We start from the raw sequence: 12,379 nt of genomic DNA on the forward strand, positions 1-12,379 counted from the left end.
TTCACTCTACCTCAAACAAGACCTTTCAAAATGCTTAACCCTTTCCTGGGTGAAGACCTCCATCACCACACTGTGAATTCAGACTAAAAAAAAAAAAAAAAAGAGAGAGAGATAGGAAGGGGAAGAGCGAGGGGAGGAGAAAGGCAGGCAGAGGTATTTTGGGTAAACGTTTTAATATCACGTCTCCGACAGTCACAATATTGCCTGCACACACATCCACAAACAAATACGGGGAGCGGGAGCCGCTGCCAGGGCGGCTGGGGAGGAGCGGAGCTGGCGGTGTGTGCGCAGGGGCGAGCCCCCTGCCCAGGCAGCGCTCCCCGACCTGTGCTGGAGCCTCGGCGGCGGCCGCTGCACATTTGCATCGCTTTCCCTAAACCAACACGGCCCCGGGAGCGGGTGGCGGGAGGCAGGAGGGACACACTCTTATTTTGGATTAGGAGCGGCTTGGTTTTCATTCCTAATTGGTTTAAGATAAACTGAAAGAAGCCGGCTTTTAGACCTGAATAAGTGTGTCCAACCGGCTTTTTGCGCAGGCTTCTCTAAATCAGGTCAAAACCAACACTCCAGCTAAGCCAGTGACACAGCGTGTCTGGCTGAGCCCCGCGGCCATATGGGAGCCTCTCAATAGGGGTCACCCGCAGCGCCCCGCGGCTCTTTCAAGCCGGCGCCAGGGGGGCAGAGCCCCGCTTGCAGCCACCCCGACCGTGCTTCTGCAAGCACCAAACCCTTTCTGGGCCAGCTGGTGGCCACGGCCACCCCGCCAGGGTCTCCCACGGCAGGATGCGGCCACCCCTGGGAAGCAGGGTTGCAGCAGAAGATGGGAGTTCATCGTTTTCCCGAGCCCTGTTAAAACTGCTTTTTTCAGCGTGAACTGCGTGGTTTTATTGACAGACATCACCTCCCATTTCATTCCTCGTGCAGCGCAACTCCGAAGCAAAACAAACTCGCTTTTCACCCAGCCCACAGAAACAGCTCCGGCCGCAGCCCCGCTGACACAATCCGTGCTCGCCCTTCGCTGCCAGCACAGCACGAAGCTCCTCGGCCCCATGGTGGGAGCTGGGGGCCCGAGCGCCCACCCCGAGCCCTGCCTGGAGCAGGCACCTGGCAGTGAGAGAGGCTCTGGCACCGGTGCAAAGCCGCTCCTGCACCTGGCCGCAGCAGGGATTGCCCCACGGCCCCCGCTGCCCTGGCACAGGATGGGGCTGCAGGGCGGCAGGAGGACGAGGCAATCTGTCATCAGCGCCATTTGTTGTGGTTTGGGCTCCAGGGGATTGTTTTCGGCTCCTGCTGACTCATTTGGGAAATGGCTTCCCCTCTCCAAGCGTCATCCTCTGCCTCTTGGTGCCGTCGCTAATTCCTGCCTGTAAGGAGCGTGGGGTGACCTCGGGCTGACAGCACCCTGCTCGGCTGGCAGCTGCGGGGTGGCACATGGCATGAACCCAACTGCCTGCGTCTCCTGGGCTCACACAGGCCCCTGAGCATCCTCCCACTCCCTTCACTAGGGTGCCACGTGATGAACCCCCAAAAAACCTTGTGGAGCCTCTGCAGGGTCTCTGAGGAAGAGCAGGAGGTCCTCAGGTGCTGTGTGTTCTCTCTCAGGAGCTGGAATTTCTCTGCGCATCACTGAGAGCGTGGTCAGGAGTGCCAGGGGAAAGTCCCCAGCCCCAGGAAGGAGAGATTGGAGCCCTTCTGCTACTGAATTCATGCTTACACATTTGCCTGCAGAATTAAAAAGCCTTACATCGGTCAGACCCAAACTCATGGTCTCAAAGGCTGAAAACAGGGCAATGTTGGAGTCTCCTTCGTGCCTTCACACTCATCTTCAGCTTGCCCAGCCCTGCCTTGCAGCTCCTGTGGTGGCGGAGCCACTGCCACTGCTCTCAAAATGTCTCCGGCTTTATATGGGATGATGTATCTTTTATTTTATTTTATTTTATTTTATTTTATTTTATTTTATTTTATTTCATTTTATTTTATTTCATTTTATTTATTTTATTTCATTTCATTTCATTTCATTTCATTTCATTTTATTTTATTTTTTATTTTATTTTATTTTATTTTATTTTATTTTACTCTATTTCATTTTGCTCTATTTTATTTTACTCTATTTTATTTTACTCTGTTTTATTTTACTCTATTTTATTCTGCCCCCAGACGTCAGGCAATGCATAGTCAGAGCTGCCAGCGTCCAGCCTTGCCAATAGGATGAACACGGCAGAGGGGGAAGGCAGCTGCATCTCTTCTCATCTCTGCCCAGACCACGAGGCCGGGGAAGCAGCACGAGGCCGGCCAGATCTGTGCACTGAGGCCGTGTTAGCCACAGCCAGGCTCGGCACGCCTTCACCATGCCCAGCGACCTGTCTGCGTGCCCCCGCCCCAAAACCTCCAGGGGAAGAGGATGGGATCTGATCTGCCGGGGATCCCGCAGGTTGCAATACTGCATGGGAAGGGACGCGTGTGGGTGCTCCCACTGGTGCGCACACAACCACGTTTATTAGCAATTTCCTCATCAGAAGAAGGCAGGGAGTCTCTAACCGTTGGGTGTCTTGGGGCAGCCAGAGAGGGAAGAAGCAGAGAGCAGTAAAATGCAGCTGGTTAAAGACCAACACCCGTTGCCCACACAGAGGAGAGGCTGCAGACACACACCCAGTGCAGTAAATTAGAAAAGGGCAAAACAAAAGCCTGGGAGCCACCCTCCCCGCGTGTCCCCCCGCAGGGCAGCGCGGGGGGCTCCTGTGGGGTGGGAGCACAGAACCCGGCTGGGAGCAGCAACAACCCCCCTGTGTCCCGAGGGGGGAGCTGTGGGCAGGGGGCGCGAGGGACCCACGCAGAGGGCTGTTAAAACCGAGCACTGCCACAGAAACGCCGTTTGAGAATTTCTTTGCCATAAACCGAATATCCAACTGTAAAAAATGTGTACCAAAAGTTGATATCACTCCAGGAAAAATTATAACAAGGAGGATGGGAAGGGACTTTTTCTTTTTTTCCGCCATGTAGAAGGAATGTGGATATGGGCTATAAAATTAATTTCCTCTTTCTTACTAAACAGTGCCTTCTGAGCAATTCAGATAAATAGCAACATTCATCCTTCTCTGCACCAAAATAAAAAAGAGGAACTTTTATCGCTTGTGTATTCCTGTAATTATCTTGAGAACCCTTTTTTGTTGACAGCCAGAGGTCAAAAGCCGGTCTTGCTTTCACCTGATCTCATAGACTTCTGCAGAGACATTCCAGATTCACGCCAACACAAGAGCCATCGGAGCCGGGCTGGGGACACACAATGCTGCCATTCACGTCGGGAAGACGCCCGGCTCATGGAAAATCACTTCTCGTTCTGTAGGCTGTATCCACACGCAAAATGGAAGAAAGGAACAATGCATGAAAATGCATTTGTACAAACAGCATTAATTTCATCCCAAAATGCTCTTCTCTGCATATAAACTGTGCCACAGATCAGAGTTTTTCCTCCTAGGAAAACGAAATGGGAGACTCATACGTTGAGTGTAAATCGAGGCGTGGGGAACGAACTTCTGGTGCCCTTCGAAATTTCCAGCACACTCTGAAGCCCGAGCGACTGGGTTAGTTCAGAGCAATGAGTTTTCTCTGCCTACCACCTCCTTGAACATCCAGTCGGTAACGTCGCTGAATTTTACTCGACGAATTTGCAGTGGGTATCACCCACTCTGCGGGCCGGCAGAACAAAGCTGAATGCCACTATTCAGCCTCGGCCATCCGGGGGGAGCAGCTCGTGGGGGCTCCCGAGGGCTCGCCAAGGCTCACGTTACTGCCCTTACCTGCGGAGCGGTGCGGATACACAACATTTTATTTCCGCAGGCGTTACTAGAAGCTAACTTGATTTTCCAAAGCTCAGAGAGCGCGAGCGAGAACAAAAGGCCGGTAACCGTGGACAAAAGCAAACGGATTTAAAATCTGCATGTTTTTGACACGCGTTTCCTCGGCGCTGTCACCAGGCTCGTCTGGGGACCCTGAGGCCACCCGGGGCTCGCACAGCACCCGCGCCCAGCGGGAGGGAAGCGCGTCCCGCAGCGCTCGGCCCTGCCAAGGATGTGCTCTCACTGCTGGGCAGAGCCGTCCCCAGGCGTCCCCCGCTGCGAGGACACCACAGCTGGCACGAGGCGCTGCTGCAGCAAGAGAGGGGACAGCTCGGGAAGGCTTGTGACTATGTGCAGGTCTGCCTGCAGAGCCGAGCGCTTTGCGGTACCCTCTGGAAGCTGGTCAGGAGGAGCTGATCAGGTCCCCACGATTAATTCCTGCACGGTGAGAGAGCGTACCTGCAGGGACGGAGCAGGCTGCCCAGGTCCCAGACCCGAGCCACAGAAATCCCTCTGCCACGAGCCAGATCCTCAGCTGGAGACGCTTTGGTGCAACTTTTAATTTCAATAATTTGGGTGTTTTGCAATACCACCCCATGCAGATACTTTGACCCTGTTTTAAAGATTAATCCAGGCATCAGTGAAGTCATTGAAAGCTTTGGCATTAAACATCAAGAAGAAAGTAAAGATAAGCACTTATACTCCATCTCACTTTTTTCTTTGTCTCCTAAGCACGTCACTTTGGAGAGGAAGTCCTACGTCAACATGCACAACAGGCAAAGCCAAAACGCATCAATTTTTCTAGTATGAGCTAGAATAAGACTTGAAACTCGCATTGTAACTGGAGGGAGGGGAGAGACGAAAAGAGTCTCCTCCAAAAGTTACTCTGCAGCTTTGGCTTATAGTGTAATAAAGTCATTTTGCCAGAAGTTTTGTAAATGAGCACAGAGAAAATGGTGTCCAGTTACAGACACTCTGGCAAGATAGGTCTTGGCAGAGGCTGCAAACAGCAGATTTGCTTTGGGACTCTGTTGTTCAGACTTTGTTAATGTTCTTGAGCTTCATTAATTGTCATCACATTTATTTTCCCCGTGTTAAAAACATTTTCCACAGGGCTGCACTGCAACCAAGCCCTGAGCGCGTTTCTCAGGCAGGGGCAGCTGGATTTCCCTAATCCCAGCCCTTTCCTCCCAATTAGGGCCCAGCCTGAAAATCTCACACGGGTTTGTCTCAACTGGTGAAACCAAACTGCAGCTTAGTTTATATAACCAAAAAAAAGTCACGAATGTAACTATTTTAATGACTGTATTTAAAAAAACCACTACATGCAACATATAATTTTGTTGCTATCATAATTAAGAGGTATTTACACGGGCTCACCAACCAGAAAACAGAATCTGTTACTGTAAAATTCCTACGTGCTGTACAGAACAAAATGAACTCGAGCTAAAACCATGCAGTCTGACCTTGCAAAGCCTTACTCATGTGAGCAGTCTCACTGAAATCCTATGAAATCCTTGGGATTACTTGCATAGAAACTTTACTCCTTGAGGAAGTAAAAAAAAACAATAAAAGTCTCATAGCAAGGCACCATTTAAATACAAGGAAAAGGAGCAAGAGTAAAAAAATAGAACAGAAATCCCTGGTCGACATTTTATTCTGAATAGCTTGCCTCTTTCAAAAGCGCTCTCCAAGTCTCTTTTCGGCACAGAAATAGGCTGAAGTAGAAAGAAAACATAACACAGACTTGATAAAAAGCAATTTTTAATTTTATCAAATTGATCTGTACAAAAGTTAGCATTGCTTAGTCAGAAGCTAGTGAAGAGAACAGATAAGTAACAGCCAAAGTCTTTCAAACTTTATACAGAAAAATAGATTGCATAAAAATGAATTTTCTGTATTTTCCCCCACCCCCACGTCCCCAAAAGGAAATATGCAAAAAATATTTTTAGAAAAAGAGTAGGAAATGTAGAAAAGGTAAAAAGATGATAACCTCTGAAATGTGTTTTTAGATTTACAAAGTTTTTAAAGGCACAAGTTACCATAAAATAGATGGTTATTATATGCTCAGCATACAATGGAAGAAGTAGAAATATATCAATGAAATATTAGTCTAAAACTAAGTACCTAAATTTTTTTTTTAGTGGAGAAGATTTTAGTTTCACAGCTTGATGGATGATATCTGGTCCCTAGAAGCCAAAAATCAAAGCAGAAGTTGGTAATTTCTCATTAAATTACATCTTCCTATAAAGTAGTCCTGGTTCTGAAAGTGTACAGAGATCCTGCAATGCCTTAAATCCAATTTTAACACCTGAAAGCAGGTAGCCAGAAAAACATCTTGCTGTCTGCTCCTTTTGCAATTGTTTCAGCCTCCGAATTTAATTAGTAACTTTTGCAGCAAGCCCTTAGCGTTGTATTTCCCTCCCTCCTTATTTTACATTCCCATTTGAGTTTCCTGTTCGTGACCAGGTCTGCGTGAGGCAGATTCGTTCAGTCCCTCTCTCAAGCACGACTGCTGCAGCGGTTCAAAACAAAAAAACCCAAAAGCCAAAGAAAATCTATAGACTCATAACACCATTTTATTGTATCATCTCCACTATTTTTATGCTCCCTCCCCACCCCATCTTTAAAATCTTTTAAAATTCTACTTTTTGCACAAAATTACTTCATTAATTAAAAGACAAAATAATACAGAACATAAATACATATTTAACAGATTTTAAAAAAAACACTTTAAGCTTCCAAAAACAAAACAAAATGTTAATTACAGCCAAACCTTGCTTAGAAGAACTCTTGACTAAAAAACAAATACTTCAGACATTTAATTGGTTGGTCCCACCAGACTCGTTTGTTCCCACAAGATTGTTACATGGAATCGCCGGGTTTTCGGTTTTCATATCCGTTGGTCCGAGTGAGTTCTTGCCCTCAAGGTTGGTCCGTTTCTCACATTGCAATAGACCCTTAAAGTCTCGAACGTCTTTTCCTTCCCCCCCCCGCCCCCCCTCCATTTTTGCACTTGTCAGCTTCCACGACGAGAAAGTTCAGTTCAGTCCTCACAGAGGAGTCAAATGGTTCTGTCCTTCATTTATTCAAAAGGAAATCGCTGGTCCTTTACTTTAAAAATTCTTCTATTTATTTAATTAAAGAAAAATAGAGCTCTGTCCTTTTGGAGAGTTTTGAAGCAAGGGGACATCCAGTCGCAACGAGCAGAGTTCCCAGTGGCTCAGGAGGCACTTCGGAAACTATCGCGGCACTCCACGTTCTTCGTCTTCATTCCTTCATTAGTGCATACGTTGGGGAAGCCCTCGGGGGCTCCACGCATCCTTTAAGGCCTCGTCAGGGTTGTATAGACCGGCTGGTCCCAGTTAGCGGTGGGGCTGTGGGCCGGCGGGATGGACAAGCCATTGAGGATGGGCGTCGCGTAGGGGCGCCGCGAGGAGTGGAAATAAGGATACTGGTAGATGCTGGAGGGGTAGCCGGGGTAGGGGTTGTAGTAGTTGGAGCTCTGGAGGTCCGTGTAGTCGCACTGGGAGCTGGAGAAGGAGGCGGCGGCCGTGGCGGTGGAGGCGGTGGTGGCACAAGCCTGGGCGCTGTAGGAGCCGTAGTCGGAGTGCGCGGGGGAGCCGTGGGACTGGTCGCTGTAGTGGCTGGGGCTCAGCTGCTCCGTTTTGATGTGCGGCCTTTGCTGGCCCGAGTCGGCAGACGACGGCGATGCCGAGGCCGGGCTTTTGTGAGTCCACACCTGGTTGGCCCCGCTGGTGCCCGTGGCCGAGTGGGAGTAGGATGCGCCGTAGGAGCCAGCAGCAGCGTTGGGGCCGTGGTCGGCCGGCATGGCAGCGTGGCCGTTGAGCGGCAGGTACTGGTCGAACTCGTGCACGTCGAAGGTCTCCATGTTGTTGATGACCTCGCTGCTCAGCTCCGAGATGTCCACGTTGCTGAAGTCGATGTTCTGGCGGCCGCTCTCCACGAGGCGGCGGCCCTCGTGCTTCAGCTCCTGCTTGCTGCCGTGGTGGAGGTCAGTTTTGGGGGTGGTGGGTGGGGTGGGTGGCCCGTGGGTCTGACCTGGGGACAAAGGGAGAGCAAGGCTTTAAGGAGAGCAGCCACAAAACACCCGGTGCCTCCATGAGGCCAAAAGACACTCATTTCTTCCTCTCCCTATTGGGAGGGGGAAAGAATTTAAATCTGTAGCCCCAGGTTAGAAGTGGCTGACATCCCCCTGCGACCATATCCTCAGGTGGGATAAGCTGCCTGCAAAGCTTGCAGCAGGAAGATGCCGGGGAGCGCGCAGCACCCCATGGGGGTCCTTCCCTGAGGCACAGCAGGACAGCCCCACTGCACAAACCGCCCCTCGCCTGGGAGTGGAGCCCAGGGGGACTCGGAGAGACCCCTCCAAGCGGGCAGCCTGAAGGCAGCCCTGCTTTCCTGGAGCAGAGCAGCTGTCCCAGCAGCACAGGAAGGGGCCAGATCCCCAGCCAGGCTGGGCGAGAGCGCAGACGCGTCTGAAGCTGCAGGACGTTCGCAATCCTCCTGGAATCTGTCAACACGCACCCGGTGCCAATTCACAGCGCTGCTGAGAAGCGGGGAGATTTGGGGGGATGCTGCGTCTATGGGGCCCACTCCCCCAAGCACCCCTCACATGCTAAATGCATTATTAACCCTATCACCCTGCAATTAATTTCCGCCCTCCTGGTCCTGCTGCAAAACTGGGGTCCTTTTCCACTTTGGGGATTTCCTATCGCACAGTGGACTATACAAGCATTTAGTAACTAAAACTGTGCCCACGTACACAACCTGGCATAAAACCACAGCTCTCAGGGCTTTGGATGCGCCCAGTCCCACCAATATTCCCGCACAGGCTTGGGGGCAAATGCGCCTGCTCCTGCTGGCAGGTTCGGGTCTCAAACCAACATGGCCAGGACCTGCAGGATTTTTGCCCACAGCGCCCTTTACCTGCATGATCGCCGTGGTGGTGGGAGTCAGCCATGCCCCCCAGCCCGCTGTCCGCTTTGTAGATCTGCGTGCCCGCGTGGTGGCTGAGCTCAGCTCCGGAGTCAGAGTCGCTCTGCCCAGCTTTTACGCTTTTCCTCCTCCGTGGCTGGTATTTATAATCCGGGTGATCCTTTTTGTGCTGGACCCTGAGCCGCTCAGCTTCTTCCACAAACGGACGTTTCTCATTTTCACTTAACAAACTGGTTGGGGGTTCATTTTTTTTTTTTTATAAATACGGAAGAGAAAAAGATCCAAAATTAATGTCATCCTTAGAAGTTTTTTGTCTATTTTCATACATCCCCACTTCCCATGCACTGACCAAGAAGTTCATTACGAGTTTGCAGTAGCAAAAAAAAAAAGCTAAATCATACTGCAAAAGTATATTAAATTATCAGTTACAGAGGTATGAAAAAAGCATCCATTTCAGATATTGCTAACGAGGCAAAGCAAAATCCCCCTGCCCATTTTAAATGCCACTTTTTATCCCTTAGCCAAATATTACTCCCATGTTTGTCCTACAAACGCTACCCCCTCGCTGCGACCAGCAGCGCTGCCCATTTCCAGCTTTGTTTAGTCCTTACAAAGAAACCACGAAGGCAACAGCAATAGGATTAGTTCTTTTAAAACTCTCCCCCACCCCGACCTCTCTTTGCAAACTCCTGGGGAGGCTCAGCCCGCAGCGGGAGCATCGCTGGCCCAAGCGGGTGGGAGAGATGTGGGTTTGGTGCAGTCAGAGTAAAGCAGTAAAGCGCAGCTCATCGCAAGCCCTGGAAAGCAGAGCACCCAGCAAAAAAGTTTGCATCAGTGGGTAGCGCTACAGATAACAAGGGAAATGAGAGAGCAGATTAAGATCACCGCTAAAAATGGGCTTGCTTAGTTTTACAGCTTGTTAAGCGGCAAGCAAGAAAAGGCAGACAAAAAAAAAATAGAAAAAAACATCGTAAGAGATGCAATAAAAAATATCGGAGTTTCTCGGGGACAGGGATGCTGGAAGCAAGGGCACGAGGGGGCTGGGGCTGCACATCCCGGCTGGGGCAGGGGAAGTCCGAGGGTGCCGCAGCAGGGGCAGGACCCGCAGCGGGCTCGGCGCAGCGCCCGGCCCCGCAGCGGGGTTTTTCGGCGGCCGGAGGCTGCGGGGGATTCCTGCGCTGCGCTCCGGAACGGCTCGAGAATCCCCCGCGGGCAAGCTGACAGACGCGAAGGAAAGGAAAAAAAAAACAGTTAAAGGGGGGAAAGAAGAAGAAGGGGGAAAAAAAAAAAGGAAGAAAAATAAGCAAAAGCGGTGGAGAGCTCGGCGGCCGCGCACCCCGCGACGAAGCCCCCGCGGGACCCGCTGAGCGGTGCGGGGCGGTGCGGAGCTGCTCGGGACTCACCGCCAGAGCTTGCCCAGGGTCTTGCTGAGCTCGGCGTTGTGCAGATGCGGGTACTGGTCGGCCAGCTTCCTGCGGGCGGCCTGCGCCCACACCATGAAGGCGTTCATGGGCCGCTTGACGTGCGGCTTGGCCTTGAGCGATCCGTTGCCCCGCACGGGCATGGGCACCAGGCTCCAGTCGTAGCCCTTCAGCACCTGCGAGACGGCGTCGCGGATGCAGGCGGGGAAGCGCTCGTCCACCTCGGCCGCGTCCACCTTGGCTCCCAGCGGGGCGGCGCCGGGGGGGCGCGGGGCGGGCTGGGGGGCGCAGCCCAGGCCCTCGGAGCCGGCGGGGGACAGCGGCGAGTCCGAGTCCGAGTCCACGTGGGACATGGAGCTGGTGGTGCCCGCGGGGCTGCACGGAGCCTCCAGCGCTTTGTCGTGCTCCTCGGTCATGTTGAGCATTGGTGGCCGCGGGAGGGGCGGGCGGGCCGGCCGGGGATGGGGGGCGAGCAACGATTGGGGGGGGGGGGGGGGGGGGGGAGAGGGCGGCGCGGGGCTGAGCCGCCCCGGGGGCGACTGGGTGCCCGGGCGGAGCGGCGGGGCCGCGCACCCCTCCGCGGGCTGCCGAAAGTTTAAAAAAAAAGAAAAAAAAAAAGAAAAAAAAAAGAAAAAGCGGAAAAACACAGGAAAAGCACAGAAACGCTGGAATTTCGGCAGGAAAAAATAAGAATAAAGGAAAAAAAAAAACGGAAAGGAAAGTAAAAGTCTCGCTGCAGTCCCGGCGCCCCGCTCCGCGCCCCACGCCCGCCGCCGCGCTCCACGTCCAGTGCGAAGCGGGGCCCCTGGCAACAAGTGACTTTAAGGCGAGGGCGAGCGGCTCCTCCCCCGGCGCCGCTTCCCATTGGCGGAGCGGGCGGAGCTCATTTCCATAAGGGGCGGGGCTTTATAGTCTGCCCGCCCTCCTACCGCCCCGGCACGGTGCCGCCGCTACCCCGGGGCGCTGCGGGGGTTCGGCGCTGCTGGGGCATCGGGGGGGGGGGTGGAGACGCAGGGCTGCGAGCCCCCGGAGCCCCCAACGGGCCCTGGTCGGCCGTGCTCGCTCTGCTGCACCCCCTCCCGAAGCCAGCCCGGCTTTTGCAGGGCTCGTTGGGAGCGTTTGGTTCTCGTTACCCGCCGAGTCCCGCCTCTGCCCGGAGAGAAGCGGCTCCCCAGCCCCGGGTTTAGCCCCTGCTTCCCCGGGAAAACAGCGTGAAGGGCAAGATTTACAGGAGAAGAAAAAACGGAATTTACAGGAAAAAAATGGAAATCGGGCAAATGCTTCGAGCGCTTCAGCGTTTAAAAAGTAACGGGAATGGGGGGGGGGGGGCATGTTGGTTATTTGCTGCAGTGTATAATCAACATAAAAAATATAAACTTGAAATAAAGTGTGTGCTTTGAGTTTAAATGTAACACCGGTTATGTCTGTGTGCGCCAGAACGTGCGTGTCGCTCCTAGGGGAAAATGCATGTGCTCTGATAAAGCTCAAAGCAGGATTTTGTATTTTTTTTTAATTTCCCATTTCCTTATTAGTATAATCTTTAAAGATTTCAGCTTTCAGTTTCCATAGCCACAAAGTGAATTACCTTTGGGCGAAGATTTTTTAAAAATACCATTTTATAAAGTGTCACTTAAAAAAAAAAATGCCTTTAAGCCCTGAGCCATACTACATCTGTTGGCCTTGTGAGCGAGGAATAACCAAACGTCTCTTCCAGGGCCCAGGCCAAAGCTTAATGAGGTTGTGGAAGGGTTTCTGTGTCCCGGGGCTTCAGACCAGTGGCTCAGCAGTGCTGCGGGACGCTTGGCAGAGCTTTTCTCAGTTGACAAATAAATAGCATGCATTTCTGTAATGCCTGTCAGTGCGGGATCTCGTAGCTCATAGTGCAAAGTTTACCCCACTGGATTTCTATGAGTCAGGTAAATTGCATTTCATTCATTTCAGAGGCGGCTGAGTCAAAGCAACGATCGCTGCTCTCAGTGCCCCTTCCAAAGGCAGCCTCTCCTGCGAGCGCCTTCCTCGGGAGATTCGAGCCTCGCTGCGTGGCTGGGGCTGTGGGACAAGCCCATGGAGGTGGAGATGAGAAATGGGGCTCCGATCCTCTCCTCCCTGCCTTCAGTTACACACCACATTCCTGTAGCAGAAGCCCCCAAGGACGGCCAGGAC

The 12,379-nt window shown here is 52.2% G+C and overlaps 1 protein-coding gene across 1 annotated transcript; it reads right to left on the minus strand.

Annotated features, from left to right (window-relative positions):
* Positions 1 to 5,587: 5,587 nt before the first annotated feature.
* On the minus strand, positions 5,588 to 11,004 carry SOX8 (SRY-box transcription factor 8). The gene is made up of 3 exons (XM_040574860.1): positions 10,199 to 11,004; positions 8,787 to 9,025; positions 5,588 to 7,898 (listed from the first exon to the last, which is right to left on the minus strand). Exons 1-3 carry the CDS (start codon positions 10,639 to 10,641, stop codon positions 7,162 to 7,164), a joined length of 1,419 nt encoding a protein of 472 aa, XP_040430794.1. The 5' UTR covers positions 10,642 to 11,004; the 3' UTR covers positions 5,588 to 7,161.
* Between the last annotated feature and the right edge of the window lie 1,375 nt (positions 11,005 to 12,379).

Source organism: Cygnus olor, chromosome 15 (genome assembly GCF_009769625.2).
Source record: "Cygnus olor isolate bCygOlo1 chromosome 15, bCygOlo1.pri.v2, whole genome shotgun sequence".
NCBI classification, from domain to species: domain Eukaryota; kingdom Metazoa; phylum Chordata; class Aves; order Anseriformes; family Anatidae; genus Cygnus; species Cygnus olor.